Source organism: Petromyzon marinus, chromosome 37, assembly GCF_048934315.1.
Source record: "Petromyzon marinus isolate PM22_M1 ecotype Great Lakes invasive population chromosome 37, UKy_Petmar_22M1.pri1.0, whole genome shotgun sequence".
In the NCBI taxonomy this organism is placed as follows: domain Eukaryota; kingdom Metazoa; phylum Chordata; class Hyperoartia; order Petromyzontiformes; family Petromyzontidae; genus Petromyzon; species Petromyzon marinus.
This window is the reverse complement of record NC_133703.1, coordinates 22,551,584-22,570,518: the sequence shown is the minus strand read 5'-3', so window position 1 is coordinate 22,570,518 and position 18,935 is coordinate 22,551,584. Positions and strand designations below refer to the sequence as shown.

The 18,935-nt window shown below is 52.5% G+C and overlaps 1 protein-coding gene across 3 annotated transcripts in view; it reads right to left on the bottom strand.

Moving 5' to 3' along the window:
* Window positions 1-5,385, bottom strand: part of LOC116949594 (myosin phosphatase Rho-interacting protein-like) — a 176,122-nt gene extending 170,737 nt beyond the window's left edge. For all 3 annotated transcript variants that reach the window (XM_032967055.2, XM_032967056.2, XM_032967058.2), the window contains exon 1: window positions 4,455-5,385. In XM_032967055.2, coding sequence (XP_032822946.2) covers window positions 4,455-4,574 — 120 coding nt within the window. In that variant the 5' untranslated portion in view covers window positions 4,575-5,385. The remainder of the gene's footprint in view (window positions 1-4,454) is intronic.
* Window positions 5,386-18,935: the final 13,550 nt, after the last annotated feature.

Below are 18,935 nucleotides of genomic sequence, written 5' to 3'. Positions count from 1 at the left end.
CAGGGGGGGGGGGGGGGGTGAGAGATGCACCCCAGGTGAAGAACCACTGCTCTAGGGGAAAGCAAGAGTTGGGGGTTTTTGGAATGGGGACATTTTTTTTGGAGCAGAGCTCCCACCAGGTTGCAACTCTCATCCTTCTGCAGTTGCTCGCGGAGGGTGGGCAAGACGGTGGAGGAGCTCGATGCCAAGGACGATGTCTGCTGCTGGCCACCACGACAAGAGGGCTTCAGCAGAGAGAGACAGGGAGAGTTCAGAGTTCGCGTCGTGTTGCTGTTGCTCGTCAGTTGGAAGGCGCGCAGACCACTGCAGTGCTTCACGGTGTGGTCCAGAGTTTGCGTCACGTGGCCACAGACGCACTTACCGTGCGCACGATCGTCATTCCAGTTGTAATTTCAATGACAAAACTTATTCGTAAAATCAAGCACGCCGGTAAGAAACGTGTTTTCTTGATACAAACGATCGCGAAAAATTACGACTTTTCTCATACAACTGTCCACGAGACAGTGATTACAATTCCACATTCCCATGACGTGGACCAGTATTGTCCATTTGACAACCATATCACGACAATTATTGTCCAAGTGACGGTCCTCGTTTTACCAGCCCCGGGATGCGATTGACTCTCTACCTCAGGGAGGCGACCTCCCGACACACACTGCTGATTGATTGTGTACAGTCGTGTGCAAATACAGCCATGTACATCGAGTAAAAGTGGCGTGTGTGATGAGGATGTGTGTGATAGGTGTGTGATGAGGATGTGTGTGTGATGGGGATGCGTGTGAGATGTGTGTGTGATGTGTGTGATGTATATGTGATGAGGATAGGGATGGGTGTGTTTGTGTGTGATGGGAGTGTGTGTGTGCGTGTGATGGGGGTGTGTGTGTGATGGGGGTGCGTGTGTGATGGGTCTGTGTGTGTGTGTGTGATGGGGTTGTGTGTGTGATGGGGGTGTGTGTGTGATGGATCTGTGTGTGTGTGTGTGCTGGGGGTGTATGTGTGATGGGGTTTTGTGTGTGTGTGTGATGGGGTTGTGTGTGTGATGGGTCTGTGTGTATGTGATGGGAGTGTGTGTAATGGGGTTGTGTGTGTGATGGGTCTGTGTGTGTGTGTGATGGGTCTGTGTGTGTGTGTGATGGGTATGTGTGTGTGTGATGGGAGTGTGTGTGTGATGGGTCTGTGTGTGTTGGGTCTGTGTGTGTGCGTGATGGGTCTGTGTGTGTGTGTGATCGTTTGTGATGGGGTGGCGTGTGACTAGGTTTGTATGCTGGGCTGTTTCAGTTTGAAGCTTTAGGTGGTGGTGGTGGTTGTTCAGCAGCGAGAAAGCAGCATGGTGCCCTGGGGCGTGAGTAACTTCGCCCTAGGGAGCGATGGTCGCTGCTCTGCAAGCCAATTGAGAGTAATCTGTGGTGTCATTTTGAAAGTTGCAAAAATGTGGACCCTTCACGCGGGCATACGACGGCCTAACCCTTGCTAATGCCGTCAGGGGGTCTTTAGCGATCACCGTGAAGCAGAGGGCACGTGGTATCGTTGCGTTTATTGCACCCGCAGTTATAACCAGGGGCGGCCGCTCGATTCGAACCGGCAACCTCGACAACGAGCGGCGAATGCCGTTCGGATGTGATGATGATGAGTGTGATTGGTGTGTGTGTGATGATGATGAGTGTGATTGGTGTGATGATGATGAGTGTGATTGGTGTGATGATGATGAGTGTGATTGGTGTGATGATGATGAGTATAATTAGTGTGATTGGTGTGTGTGATGATGACTGATTAGTGTGTGTGATGACTGTGATGGGTGTGATTGGTGTATGATGATGAGTGTAATTAGTGTGATTGGTGTGTGATGGTGTTGAGTGTGATTGGTGTGATTGGTGTGTGATGACTGTGATGGGTGTGATTGGTGTATGATGATGATGAGTGTGATTAGTGTGATTGGTGTGTGTGATGATGAGTGTGATTGGTGTGTGTGTGTGTGTGATGATGATGACTGTGATGAGTGTGATTGGTGTATGATGATGAGTGTGATTGGTGTGTGTGTGTGTGATGATGAGTGTGATTGGTTTGTGATGACGATAAGTGTGTATGGTGTGTGATGATGATGAGTGTGATTGGTGTCTGATGATGATGAGTGAGATTGGTGTGTGATGTTGATGAGTGTGATTGGTGTGTGTGTGATGATGATGAGTGTGATTGGTGTGTGATGATGAGTGAGATTGGTGTGTGATGTTGATGAGTGTGATTGGTGTGTGATGATGATGAGTGAGATTGGTGTGTGATGTTGATGAGTGTGATTGGTATGTGTGTGTGTGATGGAGGTAGGTGATGGGGTGTGCAATATAGTACGTTATAGGCCCGATGGGGTGGGGGTGAGGGTGTACGACAGCTGTGTGCGATGGGGATGTACACGATGATGGGTGATGGGGGTGCATGCACGGGAGGTGTAATGTAGGAGGCGTGTGTCGTGTTCGTTGTATCATATGAAGTGTACACACTTGGGGTGTGCTGCTGAGGTGTTGTCATACGTGTAACATAGCGAATGAGATACTCTACACACGTGCGATGCGCGTGTAACAGGCTGTGTGCGATGGCTTTCACAGGCGTGCAGTGACGTGTGATGAGTGTGAGATGTTGTGTGATGTTGTGAGATGTTGTGTCATGGGGTGTTATAGGGGTGTAATGGGTGATGCATATGTAGTGTGTGTGATGATGAGGGTGATGGCAGTGTGTAATGGATACGTATGATGGTGGGGAGGCGATAGTGTATGTGTGGTGTTGTGTGGTGTGGTGTGTGTGTGGTGTGTGTGTGGTGTGGTGTTGTGTGGTGTTGTATGTGTTGTGTGGTGTTGTGTGGTGTGGTGTTGTGTGGCGTGTGTTGTGTGGTGTTGTGTATGTGTGGTGTTGTGTGGTGTGGTGTTGTGTGTGTGGTGTGTGGTGTTGTGTTGTGTGTGTGTGGGGTGTGGTGTTGTGTGGTGTGGTGTTGTGTGGTGTGTGTGGTGTGGTGTTGTGTGGTGTGTGTTGTGTGGTGTGTGTTGTGTGGTGTGAGTGTGGTGTGGCGTGTGTGGTGTGGTGTTGTGTGGTGTTGTGTGTGTGGTGTGTGTGTGGTGTTGTGTGGTGTGTGTGGTGTGGTGTTGTGTGGCGTGTGTGGTGTGGTGTGGTGTTGTGTGTGTGGTGTGGTGTTGTGTGTGTGGTGTGGTGTTGTGTGTGTGGTGCGATGTTGTGTGGTGTGTGTGGTGTGGTGTGGTGTGAGTGCGGTGTGGGGTGTGTGTGGTGTTGTGGGAGTGTGTGGTGTTGTGTTGTGTGTGGTGTTGTGTTGTGTGTGGTGTGTGTGTGTGGTGTGTGTGGTGTTGTGTGGTGTGTGTGGTGTGGTGTTGTGTGGTGTTGTGGGTGTGTGTGTGGGGTTGTGTGTGGTGTGTGTGTGGTGTTGTGTTGTGTGTGTGGTGTTGTGGGTGGGTGTGTGTGGTGTTGTGTGGTGTGTGTGTGTGGTGTTGTGTGGTGCGTGTGTGGTGTGTGTGTGGTGTGTATGTGGTGTGTGTGTGCTGTTGCATGTGGTGTGTGTGGGGTGTCTGTGTGGTGTTGTGTGTGTGTGGTGTTGTGTGGTGTTGTGTGTGTGGTGTATGTGTGGTGTTGTGTGTGTGGTGTATGTGTGGTGTTGTGTGTGTGGTGTTGTGTGTGTGTGGTGTTGTGTGTGGTGTTGTGTGTGTGTGGTGTTGTGTATGTAGTGTTGTGTGTGTGTGGTGTTGTGTGTGTGGTGTGGTGTGTGTAGTGTTGTATGGTGTGTGTGTGGTGTGTGTAGTGTTGTATGGTGTGTGTAGTGTTGTATGGTGTGGTATGGTGTTGTGTGTGTGTGGTGTATGGTGTTGTGTGTGTGTCGTGTGTGTGTGTTGTGTATGTTGTGTGTGTGGGTGGTGTTGTGTGGTGTGGTGTGTAGTGTTGTGTGTGGTGTTGTGTTGTGTGTGGTGTGGTGTTGTGTGTGTGTGGTGTGTGTAGTGGTGTGTGTAGTGTAGTGTTGTGTGTGTGGTGTTGTGTGTGTGTGGTGTTGTGTGTGTGTGTGGTATTGTGTGTGTGTGGTGTTGTGTGTGTGGTATTGTGTGTGTGTGTGGTGTTGTGTGTGTGTGGTGTTGTGTGTGTGTGGTATTGTGTGTGTGTGGTGTTGTGTGTAATGAGCGTGCGATGGACACCGGGTGATGTATGAGCGTTGTGCAATGCGGGGTGCGTGATGGCTGTGTGGCGTGGTGGTGGGTTATCTCTTGCCTATGGCAAATATGTTGAGGAGGTAAATGGCGATGACGAGGTGTGTGCTGTGTGATGGCTGTATCCAATATGACCGCTTGGTGGGTGGGCGGGTGCCGGCCGTCATAGGTGGTGTCCGCTAACAGCACTTGTCCCAACAGCCTGTTACTACAGGCTACACGGGGGGGATCTTCGTCCTCGTGTCGCTCCGCGTCTGCTCTCACCTGGCCCAGGTATTCGTTGGCCACCAGGTGCTGCTCCCGGGGCTTGAAGCAGTTCTGGCACCGGCTCCTGTCAAAGATGTTCGCCTCGAACCTCTGGCAGTGTCCCTCCGGGGCAGGCATCCTTCCACGCTCGCCTCCCGGTGCTAGCTCCGTCTCTCTCTCTGCAGGTGGTGGTGCAGGTAGTGGAGGTGGTGGTGGAGGTGATGGTGGAGGTGGTGGTGGTGATGGTGGTGGAGGTAGTGGTGGAGGTGGTGGAGGTGGTGATGGTGGTGGAGGTGGTGGAGGTAGAGGTGGTGGTGGAGGTGATGGTGGTGGAGGTAGAGGTGATGGTGGAGGTGGTAGAGGTGATGGTGGAGGTGGTAGAGGTGATGGTGGAGGTGGTAGAGGTGGTAGAGGTGGTCACTCGCAAACGGCACTGCTGTGCCCGCGTGTCGCTCCTCTGAGCGTCATCCCGTGAGCAGGGAGGCCGCCACGGGAAGGGTTCCTCCTCTTCTCACCTCGTTCCCCCTCCCCCCCACCCCTTGTCAAGAGGAATCTCCACCAAAAGCAGTGTGAAGATAAATAAAGTGCGATGCTGATTGATGGCGGTGTGGATGGTGGTGATTGTGGGTCGGAGCTCGTCACGTGCCGCCGCTACAGTCCACACAAACTCCGTCGCTTGCGAGCGGCAGCCCCGCACCGCTCCATTCACAAAACGTCGTCGCCCCCTCCTCCCCCCTCCCCCGGGGCGACGCGAGCCCCACGGCGACCTCCACCACTCTGGGCCGAGCCCCGCCACGCCGCTCCGACAGTGCGGCAGAGTGGCAGTCGGAAGGGAGCGTAGGGTGGTGGTGGTGGTGATGATGGTGTGGTGGTGTTGGTGGTGATTTTGCGCCGTGTGTTCTCTAGGGCTCAGGCTCCTCCCAGCTGAGCAGGGGGTGGGGTTCACCTCTCCGCTCTGCCTCTCCCTCCCTGCCTCTCCCTCCCTCTCCCTCCCTGCCTCTCTCTCCCTGCCTCTCTCTCCCTCTCCTCCCTGCCTCTCCCTCCCTGCCTCTCCCTCCCTGCCTCTCTCCCTGCCTCTCTCTCCCTCTCCCTCCCTGCCTCTCTCTCCCTGCCTCTCCCTCCCTCTCCTCCCTGCCTCTCCCTCCCTGCCTCTCTCTCCCTGCCTCTCCCTCCCTCTCCTCCCTGCCTCTCCCTGCCTCTCCCTCCCTCTCTCTCCCTGCCTCTCCCTCCCTGCCTCTCCGCCTCCTCCCCGTCTCGCCCACTTCACCCCCCGCGAGGCCGAGGCGGCCGCGGCTTCTGCGCCCATTGGCGGCAGTGCCACGCCACCCCCCGCCTCACCGCGCGTGGCCCTTTGCACCACTGGGACCGTGCGTTGGAATTTCTTTCGCGCCGTACGTGGCCGGCCGTGCTCCTCGGAGCTGCGTTGTGCCGTGTCGCCCTCCGCCGCTAATGGGGTTGTGTGTGGGGTTTTTTTTCAGGTTTGTGGTTGGTCAGTACCGATGTTCGACGTTTCGCTCCACACGCTGGAAGCTTATTCAGGAACTGACGTTCAGGTGCAGCCCTGCAATTGCTCAAGAGCGTATTTGGCCTACTCTTTCACGCTTGTCAAAGGTCTTTGAAGAGGTGGGAGTACCCACTCTTGACACTTCAGTTCGGAAACTAAAACAAAAACGATGAAGCGTACATGGCGCTGTGGTGCACACACGCAGTGTCCTGGCGGGGCGTTGCCTGGCACGTCGGGTTTTAATCCGAAGGGCCCCTAGAGGGAGAGTCCCACGGTTTCCCGGTGCCAGGAGATTGGCCGACCCCCACAGGACAGGTTACATTGCGATTCCCCTACAATTGGCTTAAAAATCTATGGGCGCAGAAAGAGAAAGTTCCCTGGGCCAACCGCGTTGAGTTACTCACGACATTGGGGTGAGGACGGAGGGCGGAATATTAAGCGAGCAAAAGCGCAGCGCCCTTCCAGACAATGGGCAACGAGGGACAATGGGTGGCCGGCGCGGTAACAAGGGGCCGGTAACCACAGGTAGGCGCACGATTGGCTGCGTGGTATGATATCACCCTGGGCCTTTGAAGTTTAGAGAATAAAAATGTGGCCCGGGACGATTTTGGTCTCTTGTCTTCAACCTCCGGGCCGTCAAGACCCTCTGTCTCTGCCGTCCTGCCTCCTCGAGCCGCTCGCAGCATCCGTGTGATGCCAGCGAGTGCTGCTACGAGGCAATGATGGGTGAAGTTTTCGCTCGTCCTTCTCCCTCCGACTCTCACAACGTCCGTGCGACGCCGTGAGCACAGCTACGAGGTACGTGGTAGGACGTTTCAGCGACTGCGTTCGTAGGCAGAGTCAGGCTAAGCTCTTCCCGCGACATATCCCCCCCTCCAGGTAGGGTGTATTTGCTCCGTTAATGAACTTTAGTACAGAGTATCGGTGCAGTGTGATTTCAGCGTTCAAGTGCGGTGTTTTTTTCTGGAAGAATTTGCTGTTTTTTCCAGGATGTTTCTGTTGCGCGTAGTCACTTTAAGATGTTTCTGGGCCCATGTTTTTGTTTGGTTGCGGTTGCACCCGAGTCAAGAGCCGCATGGCTCACAGGGTTATACCTAGTAAATTAAACTGAAAAAAATAACTTGTGTGGCGGTGTACGCGGGAGTTTGCGGGATAACCCCGGGCGGTGGCGTGCCCGCAGCCACTTAGCCGTGTCCCTCAGGGGGGGCGCTGGCGCGGGGGGGGGGCGATCACCCGATCGGCGGGGGCCCGGCGAGAGGCGCCGACGAGGGGGAGGGGGGAGTGGAGGGGGGTGGACGTCCCGCCCCCGCCCCCTCCACAGTGTCATTAACCAGCGTGTGTTCTCTCGCCTATGTGCTCAATGAACTGTTGCAGTTTAGCAACTCGATTTCGTTTCCTGAAGAAGCTCCCAGCACGTGGAGTGAAACGTCGGACGTCACGCCAAACAAGACCGCGGAGAAAGCTGTAAACTCTACAGCTCGCTCTTTACAATTGAATGTGGTGATCTACTTACAGACCAGCAGCAGCCATGATCAATCCACTGCTGGATGGCCTTCCCCAGGCCGTAGCGATCTCTCACGATCCTGCCATGCAAGAATCCATGCAGCAACACCCGCACACGGGCTGGTCTCAAGCCCATCTATCTACTCACCGTTAAAGTTGAAACGATGCCTTATATTAAGCCCGCGTTTTTTCTCGCTCGCGCGAACACACAAACACACACGTGTTCCTCGTTCTGTCTCTAAATGACATTCTAATAACACATCTCTCCATTCATAGACACCCCACTGAAGTAACAGGGAGATATACAACATTTTAGTTCAAAGCTTCGATATTTCTCAAAGCTCAATACACGTCTTATTCAATCTTACACGATTTTCTAAGATATGGGAGCCATCGTTTGCTGATAATACTCTCCACGTTAAAACAAATCTGAGTGTTTTAAACAAGCCAGCTGACACGCGGCCTTCTCTGTGAGTGCATTTTTTTATTCCCAGCAGCATTGCGTTTTGTTTAAGACAATAACAACCCTGAACCGGTGTCGACATTCAGTGTCTCATCAGCAAAGTGAGGCTTGCTGAAACCAATATTGGTGAACTCTGAGCTGGAATCGACAAAGCCCCATCTCTGTTAGACACGGGTCCTCCTGTAAGACACGGGTCCTGTAAGACACGGGTCCTCCTAGTTCAACGTAAAACCGAATCGTATGTAACACACGATAATCACGATATGCAAACACCTGTTAAGAATATAGTTAAGAGAGTTATTAGAAAACATTGAACTATCTATAAATGAATCCACCTATGCAACTATGTAACTTTTTTTATTTTACCAGGCTAGGCCCACTGAGCTATATAGCTCTTTTGTAGATGATAGCTCAACGAAGTGGCCCATCGCGTATAAATGTACAGCAGTCAAATACGCTCAACGCATTTTTATTCTTAACGTGGAGGGAAAACCCGAAAGACCTGGAGAAAAATCCACGCGATCATGGGGAGAGAGACACGCAAACTCCAAATATACAGCAGGCGTCAGGGTCGGGATCAAACCCCCAACCTCCTGTACCCCAGGCGAGGTAGTTAACATCTCCTAGCCACCGTGGCCCCAGTTCTGAGTACAGGGCCCCAAGGCCCGAGGCACGAAGCGACCAGCAACAAGCAGTACTATTGAGGGTGTAAGAGGCGAGAGTAAAATACATTCCTTGTATTTAAATACAGTATCTACCGTGTAAAGCAATGCAATATTCAAAGTCATTCCTAAACCTAGCAGTGTTAAAATGACCTCACTATTACAGGAAAATTATTGCACGAAAATGTACCAGTTTAACCCTGGAGAATTATTCGTTTGATTATAATAGGAGGGAGGCAGTCATTTCCTCGTGTTATGCTACATCTATTAATTACACTCGCCACTCAAAAGGAACCTCCCTGGTTTGTTTGTTTGTTTCAAAACCCATTGAGGACATCTCCGCTTGCTTGCCGTGTTGCTCGACTTTTAACTCACTCGGTGTTCAAAACAATACAACCCCACTACAAGTACAGCATTCGCCGCAGCCTTGGCCGAGTGTACAGAGGCCTAAATGAAGTGGCTTCGGAACTAGCTCCGTGACATCAACTTCCGCGATCGTTCTCTTGACACAGGGTGGTGGTGGTGGTGGTGACGACGATGATACACCGCTAGCTGCAGAGTCCCGAATGGCCATTCTTTACCTCGTGACCTGATGCCGTGTACCAGGCGTGTGTGTGTACCAGCCGTGTGTGTACCAGGCGTGTGTGTGTGTACCAGGCGTGTGTGTGTACCAGGTGTGTGTGTGTACCAGGCGTGTGTGTGTACCAGGCTTGTAAGTGCGCCCACAGCACTGTTAGAATGTATTCGTTTGGTGGCGGAGATCCAAATAAAACATAGACATTGTATGTGTACACTCTTTGGTTCTTTCGGTAAAGTCACGTAGGTATAAAATATGATACATACGTGACTTAAAAAATATATAAAACTACGTGACTTTACCGAAAGCACCAAAGAGTATGGATTCCTGCCGTCACGAAAGCTTCAAATCAAGATTGTATGTGTACATGAGTAAAAAGCTTGCCGAGATGTGTTTGTTTCACTTGATAGGGATTTCGCAGTGGTGCCGAGTCTTTAACCTCCTTCACCCACACCCCCAGTGCCACGGGGCTGCTGTCCCCACTGCGCCTCCTCACGACGAATTCACATCCCTTCCTGCACCCCGCTGACCGTGCCTTGCTCCTTGGAGGTGTGACCCATGCCCACCGTGCCTCGGTTCTTCCCGGCCGTGATCGTCCTCTTGGGCACAGTGGGAGCGGAGTGGGGGTCAACAATAATGAACGAAATAAAAACCGACAGCTCTCCGGCGTGATCTTCTTGCTCTCCACGCTCGGACACAAGGTGTCCAGGAGGAGACTCCGTTCACACGCGGCGGGTTTATTGAACCGGTCTCTCCAGCGCACGGTGTGTGTCGGACCATCTGAAACGACCCAAATGTGCCGTCAACTTGACGGGCCCCAGGCCTCGCCGATCAAATCCCTGCGTCACGCAGGGATTTGATTGGCGTAACAAACCGACCGCGCCGACTCGCTCACACCGCAACCACCACGCCGACTCGCTCACACCTCAACCACCACGCCGACTCGCTCACACCGCAACCACCACGCCGACTCGCTCACACCTCAACCACCACGCCGACTCGCTCACACCACAACCACCACGCCGACTCGCTTACACCACAATGACCACGCCGACTCGCTCACACCACAACCACCACGCCGACTCGCTCACACCGCAACCACCACGCCGACTCGCTCACACCACAACCACCACGCCGACTCCCTTACACCACAACCACCACGCCGACTCGCTCACACCACAACCACCACGCCGACTCCCTTACACCACAATGACCACGCCGACTCGCTCACACCACAACCACCACGCCGACTCGCTCACACCGCACCGACCACGCCGACTCGCTCACACCACAACCACCACGCCGACTCGCTCACACCGCAACCACCACGCCGACTCGCTCACACCACAACCACCACGCCGACTCCCTTACACCACAACCACCACGCCGACTCGCTCACACCACAACCACCACGCCGACTCCCTTACACCACAATGACCACGCCGACTCGCTCACACCACAACCACCACGCCGACTCGCTCACACCGCACCGACCACGCCGACTCGCTCACACCACAACCACCACGCCGACTCACTCACACCACAACCACCACGCCGACTCGCTCACACCACAACCACCACGCAGACTCGCTCACACCGCACCGACCACGCCGACTCGCTCACACCACAACCACCACGCAGACTCGCTCACACCGCAACCACCACGCCGACTCGCTCACACCGCAACCACCACGCCGACTCGACCGCGCCGAAACGAACCGATCGGTGATCGTGTTCACGTGAAGTCTCTCCGTCACAATGGTCATCGCCTCAGCGCTTTGTCAAAAACATGTTCCAATAAAAATTAAAGAGGTTCTCCCTATGCACCATTTAACAAGTACATAACCACACAAGTTACACTCAGGCCTTGTTGACGAAGCCCGCGTTTTCCTTCATATCATCGTAAAATAATAATAAATTATATAGATTTTGTTTAGTTGTCCTTCCCCCACACATCCGATTAGCACCGTTGGATATGTACGGTGCGAAAGAAGTTCAACATACATACTGTTGACTTTCCTACAACCTGGCACACACTTTATCGACCCTAAGTGATGATCACGACTGATGATGGTGATCACGACTACGATGATGTCACCATCTGGGATTAGAACTCTGATGATCTTCCAGACGTGGATTAGAGGCCCCGCATCGCTGACGAGACACCTCTTGAATGCAGGGATCTGCTTCTGCTGAAACACGTTTTGGAATGCGCAGTCGTCGTCTTGAGCGGTCACCACTGAAGCAACGCTCAGACTCCTCCATTATTCAGGACGGCTCATGTCAACAACAACAAAACCAGTCTCTTTTGAGACTCTGGTTTGCGGTAATCTCTGTGGACTTCTCGTTCAAGGTTTTTCGTGGCCTGGTGAGCCAACATCCTCGGGTGGCGTCCTCCACACCCCGAGTTGGCTCCACCACAGCACAAGGAGCTGCACTGTAGTGGTGGTGGTGGAGTGGTGGTGGTGGCGGTGCGCACGCACACGGAGCTGCACTGTGGTGGTGGAGTGGTGGAGTGGTGGTGGTGCTGGAGTTCTTCTCCAATCGTATGCCAACTTTTCTACTGGCCTTGTCGAGGCTGGTGAGTGAGCCGGTGGACGCGGTTCACGAAGTAGCCTGGCGTGTACACACACACACATGAAAGTCTGACCACAGCGCGCAGTGCAAGTGGGGTTACTGTGCGGGACAACGGTTTGAGACTGGCGATCGCGCCCAGGATTCTTCTCCTTACGCGGGCGGTATTGGCCATGCATCGCCATCCTCCTCGCAAGGCATCAACGTCCATTGCGGCCAAAGGGCAGGGACATATCGCGTTCAGTCGCTTATTCATCGCTGCCGTAAGCTCGTCACCAGCAGGAGGTTGCCTGGAGGTCTCCATCGCGCGGCACCAGCTGAGACCCGACGTTATCTTTGGCATGACGCACTTGGTTCGGCACTTGTAAGGTCAACGCCTCGTTTGTCGACCATCTCAGATTGCGATCTCAACTTTGATGTGAAGAAACCGGTCGGGGCAAAAAAATCCAGTCTGTCCGCCTTGACGACTAAGACCGTGAGCAGAGAGAGAGGGAGAGAGAACCTTCATTCTCGGACGTGCCCCGACGTGGGTGCGCCTCCTGTTGGGCACAGGAGGGAGAGGTTGACTGACGCTGGTGTCCGTGGAGGTCAGTCACCATCACGTTGTCACCTTCAGGTTGTCAGCTTCAACGTTGTCTTCGTCCGCATCGTAATGTCCGTCAATAAACATCGAGGGAGCCTGACAATGACCCAGAAGTCACGTGCGCGATCCACACTTTTGTTGCGCCGATAACAGGATAAATCCGTGCTTCCGTGCGATTTGTGTGGAAGGCCTATACAAGCTGATGAACAAAAAGTAATACGTTTACTTATAAGTGGACAGCCTTTGGTCAGATAATACATTTACAATATGCCAAACAGCCCACAGCGATTACAGTTGTATAGTAAATCTCGATTGAAAACTGATTTCTTGAGAACTGCTTCTTGTTGTGTTTAGTTTGTTGGCCTTTCCCCGCACCTCCGATTAGCCACGATTGGCTAAGTACGGTGCGAAAGAAGTTCAACATACCTACATACAAAGACAAAGATCCTCCGTGCTGTTAGCGAGCACCTATGAAGGCAGGAACGGTACACGAGGGGGTGGGTTGGCCAGCAACCACGCCCGGCCGCCTTTGTCTCCTCAGTGGCGATGTTTACTACACACCGCACCAGGTACTCATTTGAGGCTGAGTTGACCTAGGGGAGGCCCAGGACCCGGTTCACACAATCATCACCGGTGTTGGTGGCCGTGAGCGGGAATCGAACTCGGGTCGCCGGGTTCGATTGTTGGGGCAAGTGCTGTTAGCGAGCACCTACATACACATACGTACGTGCAATCATCACACGTGTCACTGAATGGCTCCATTGTGTTTGTCGAGGGCTCGTGCTCTGTCGCGGAGAGGCCGCACGCTGCAGATGCCACGCAGAGAAGTCGGAGTCGGCATCTGCCTCGCTGCGCCTGTTTCTGGGATGTTGACACAAGACGGTGGAGGCACGAGGCATTCTGGGTCAACAACGTCACGTGATAACGAGTCGTTCCAGAAAAGCAAGATCCATTTTTTGTAAAACAGCCAAAGCTTTTTCGTTAGGATTTCCTTGTAAGGCTTTGTTTTGCAAACTGAGTTCAAATGATAATCTACCCCAGATACCCAAAGTATTTCTAGGAAGTGATATTTTCCGTAAAACATAAGCAACAGTGACACGACTTCTTCTTCATCACACAGTGGCTTTCATGAACGATCCTCCTTTTAAAATCCTCACCTCTGATGTATATGTATACGTGCTGTGTGTGTGGAGCCATGGAGGAGCAAGTGGCTCGTACCACTTGCGGAAAGTGGTCAGTGTCACGTGTGTGGAGCGGTGGTGTAGCAGTTAGCGCTACGCTACGCTTCGCTGCGCTACGAACCTGGTGACCCGGGTTCGATTCCCGCTCGCGGCCAACGCCGGTGGCGATTATCTGAACCTGGTCCTGGGCTTTGGGTACCTGGCGCGGTGTGTAGTAAACATCGCCACGAGGGAGACAAAGGCGACCGGGCGTGGTGCTGGCCACCCACTCCCTCGTGCGTCGTGCCGGCCTTCATAGAGGCTACTCGCTAGCAGCACTTGCCCCTAGTCTGTTACAGGCCGCGCATGTGACTGGCGCACTGCGTGCTGAGCCCAGCCACGTGAGATGTATTCGCAGCCAGAGCAGTTTCGACGGTGAGTGAACTGTGAACCGGTCCTGGTCTCTTCCCCCCCCCATCCCCCCTCCTTCACCAACCCACACAGTTCAGGATTTACCCGGACGGTCTGGAAATTGGCGTCTGTGTACCGGTGTTGCTCTTGACCTTTTATCGCAGCGAAGTGCACGGTGAAGGCTGGCTGAGAAATATGTCCGGAAATATGTGGTCGGTGGAAAAAGGGCGAATCGAGTGGACGAGTAGCCCAGCCAGTGTGGTGAAGTATGGTCAAATATCCCCATCACCAACATGGCTTGGGGAGACATTCATCTGGCAGTTGATTGACAGATGTCGCTAAACTATAATGTAGTATTTATTATCTTCAGACCCCCCTCATGTATTAACCGATAATAAAAGCAATTTAAAACGTCTATAAAAATGGAACCTCTGTGCTATTATAAATGCACCGCATTCATGTCACTAAATTAAATACAAGAGGTTACCAAATGGATTTTTTCCCCAATTCAGCCCTTGACACAACACACGCCATATCAATGGCGAGACGGGCTTGAGGATTCATGAATAAGGGTCATTGCTCGGAACATCGACCCTGTGAAACACGTCAGCTGATGATGCATTAGTACCTTTCAATCGCAATCCATATGATGCCAATGCATGAACCTTTCCAATCGTGCAGATCAATGAATTGTATTTGCCCTGGCACCAGCAGCACCGACAGAAGCAGCCTCGGTACGCGCCGTGATGGGGCGCGCATTTGGGCGCATGGCGCAGACACGCAGCCCTCCGTTCGGTGGACGTGCTGCTGGCCTAGAGAAGACACTTCCATCTTCTTTGGTTCTTTCGGTAAAGTCACGTAGAATGAGAATAAAATAATAAATTGATAAAATAAAATAACACAATAATATTCTCACGACGTTTCGGCCACAACACAAGCGACCATTATCAGGTGAAGGGGACGAGACTGTCTGGAGGACAGCGCTGGAGTGAGAAAGCCACGCTGAGATCACGACCTTTAAGCTGTGTGAGAAGAAACAAAGCGCCTTGACAAAGGAATTAGCATATAATTTAGCATTGAAATAGCTGAGTGATTAGCTTGTAACTGGTCACAGAAATAGCTATGTTAAAGTCAGAGCATATACATTCACCGAGGCACCTAGTACAAATCAAACAGGAGAATTTAGCAATGAAATAACTAGGCGAATTTAGCATTGAAATAACTGAGTGATTAGCTTGTGACTGGTCACAGAAATGGCTATGTTGAAGTCAAGGCCTACACATCTGAGCTATTCACAGTAACTGGGTATACAATACAATATATAATGAATACTATATAGTGAACCAATAAAAAATACTAAAATATAAATTACCTCAATGTTATCAATAAACTCTATATATTCTCCAATCAGTTAAGCTACCAACAATGTCGTTTTATATCACAATGTTATATGGCGAAAAATGGGTGGATTCTTAACCTCAACTTTAGCAACACGGATAGCTACGGGCCCCGTTCAGACGGACGAGTTCATCCATGGTCGGAACAGAGGAGGGGGAGAGAGGCAGCTGCGAGGCGCTGTTATACTCCATGTTGTAAACCATACCATTAACCGTGGTGTGAGAGGTATTAAGAGTCAATGCCAGCGAAAGAGCTGCGGTCTGAAGGTCATCGTAAAATACAATTAATTAAGAACGGAAATGGTTTAAAACATCTATTGTGTTATTTTATTTTATCATTTTATTGTTTTATTCTCATTCTACGTGACTTTACCGAAAGAACCAAAGAAGATGAATCCTTGCAGTCACGAAAGCTTTAAATCGAAAGACACTTCCATTCACACGCCGCTCCCTCGAGTAGGGGGGCTCAGCGTCTGAAAAAAAATAAAAGAGTCACATTCGTCGACGCAATGTTTAACCCCGGGGATTGAGTTAAGAGACACAGGCAAAGCACCCCCCCCCCCCCCCCCCGTATAACCTTAGCAGACTGTTGGGGCAAGTGCCGTTAGCGAGCACCTGTGAAGACCGGCACGGCACACACGAGGGGGTGGGTGGCCAACACCATGCCCAGCCGCCTTTGTCTCCCTAGTAGCGATGTTTACACACCGCACCAGGTACTCATTTGAGGCTGAGTCGACCTAGGGGGAGGCCCAGGTACCGCTTCAGATAATCGTCACCGGTGTTGACCGTGAGGGGGAATCGAACCCGGACCGCCGGGTTCATAGCGCAGCGTAGCGCTAACCGCTACACCACCGCTCCCCTCCCCCCACACACACAGACACACAGACACGCTCGTGCACACACAGACACACAGACACACACACAGACACGCTCGTACACACAGACACACACACAGACACACACACAGACACGCTCGTGCACACAGAAACAGACACACAGACACACACACAGACACGCTCCTGCACACAGACACAGACACACACAGACACGCTCGTGCACACACACACACAGACACGCTCGTACACACAGACACAGACACACACACAGACACGCTCGTGCACACACAGACACACAGACACACACAGACACGCTCGTACACACAGACACACACACAGACACACACACAGACACGCTCGTGCACACAGAAACAGACACACAGACACACACAGACACGCTCGTGCACACAGACACACACAGACACACATACACACAGACACACACACAGACACGCTCGTGCACAAACACAGACACACACAGACACACACACAGACAGACACACACAGACACACACACAGACACACACACACAGACACACACACAGACACACACAGACACACACAGACATACACACAGACACACACACACAGACACGCTCGTGCACACAAGGTCCTTTGTGTCCTCTAGCAGTGCCCGCCGCTTTGAGATGGAAGGGCCACTGGCGAAGCTGCGCTGCAGGGCGAGGCTCGTGCCACGGAGACCCGTTCCTCTCTCGTAGACGTGGGCGCATCTCGTGATGAGGATGCGTCGTGACAATATCGTTGATAAGAGATGCAAGTTGTGTTTTGTTTGTTTGTGCATATTATCACCTCGCTTTATTGCTTCGTTGCAAAAAAACAACAAGAAAGCTGGATAATAACCGCACCCTGTATTATTTAGCGGTCACAAAGCGGCTTTCAGCTCATTGGAAAGCCTGAGGCTCAGCCAAACAAAAGCGGACAGTGCACAATGCCGCTGCTATACTTTTGTACAAATTACTCCCAATGCGTCCGACCTTGTCGGGAATCTCGGAAACTAAGCGTGGACGAGCCTGGTTTAGCACTCGAATTGGAGACGGCCTGCGAATGCCAGGTGTTGTAAGTCTGTGTGTAGATGGCAGCACAGCAATGGATCCTTCATCCTATCTGTGCGGTGCTGTGAGTGGCTTTTCATCCGCTTTGGCTTTTCTCTGAGAGCACTCATCCGATGGAATTGGCCAAACATCCGAATGCAGGGACCGTCATGTAAAGAGCGCACTCGACACTTTAGTGACGCACTTCTAAATAAAGTGCGCCTGCGCTGTTGTTTACAGGACTGTGTTAGCATTGTTGTGGTTATACAATGGTCCTTTGTCAATAAAAAAAACACCACCTGGAACGCACCCGGATCTCGTCGGATCTCAAAAGTTATTTCAGGCTGAGCTTGGATCGTTCTTCGCGTGCGAGGTCACCATGCACCTCCGACTTGTCACGGTAGGCCACGCACGGTGCAAAAGAAGTTCAACAAATAACAACAACAACAACATCATCACACACGTACACCAGGTCGTCATAGGCGGCTGCGGGGGAATACACCGCGGGCAGCAACATTAATTGTACCGTACTTATATGCTCCCACGTCAATGCTTCGCCTGTTTTCGCACAACCCCGACTGACCAGCGCTATGGAGTTAGACCAACTAAATCCCACTCTTTAAACTAAACGTGTTTTTATTTTGCCAGCTAACGCTTAGTGAGCTACACGGTTCTTTTGCAGAAGCGACCTGGCCACAAACGAAAGCTCGACCCAGCGGCTCCTCGCGTGGACATTTACTTACGGCAGCAACCAAACACTCTGAACGCACCTTTCCAAATGTGCAGGGGAAACGCGGGAGAACGCGCAAACTCCAAATATACAACAAGCAGGCATCGTCAGGGTCGTGGTCGAACCCACGAGCTCCTGCTATACCGGGCGAGGTAGTTCAACATCTCCTAGCCACCGCGACGACCCCACGACCACGCATCGGGGAGGGCCTCGTCCTGTGCGCATGGATCGACGACAGCAACGGGGACTGTGCGTGTGGGTTCACGAGCCTCGCGGCAGCGAAGGACCAAAGTAGAGTAACCCCCTGCCCCTCTCTCTCTCACCAAAGTAAAGTAACCCCTCTCTCTCTCTCTCACCAGAGTAGAGTAACCCCCTGCCCCTCTCTCTCTCTCTCACCAAAGTAAAGTAACCCCCTGCCCCTCTCTCTCTCACCAAAGTAAAGTAACCCCTCTCTCTCTCTCTCACCAGAGTAGAGTAACCCCCTGCCCCTCTCTCTCTCACCAGAGTAGAGTAACCCCCTGCCCCTCTCTCTCTCACCAGAGTAAAGTAACCCCTCTCTCTCTCACCAAAGTAAAGTAACCCCCCATCTCTCACTCACCAAAGTAAAGTAACCCCCCATCTCTCTCTCTCACCAAAGTATAGTAACCCCTCTCTCTCTCTCACCAAATTAGAGTAACCCCCCCATCTCTCTCTCTCTCACCAAAGTATAGTAACCCCTCTCTCACCAAAGTAAAGTAACCCCCCATCTCTCTCTCTCACCAAAGTAAAGTAACCCCCCATCTCTCTCTCACCCTGCCGCCTCCACCACCGCCCGAGAACTCGACGCAGCGACGCCGCGAGGCGCAGAGCAGCACCGCCCGTCCTGCCGCTGAACGATCGCGCTCATTGTTTGGCCACCGCCCCTCGTGAATAATGCGGCAGCAGCAGCAGCGGCGTTGTTGTTGTTGAGCTCCCTCGTTGGGGCGCAAGCCTCGGCGCCTGCGGGCGAGCGGTGGCGGATCGAGGCGCCCCGCGCTGCGTCGTCACGAACTCGAAGACTCTCGACAA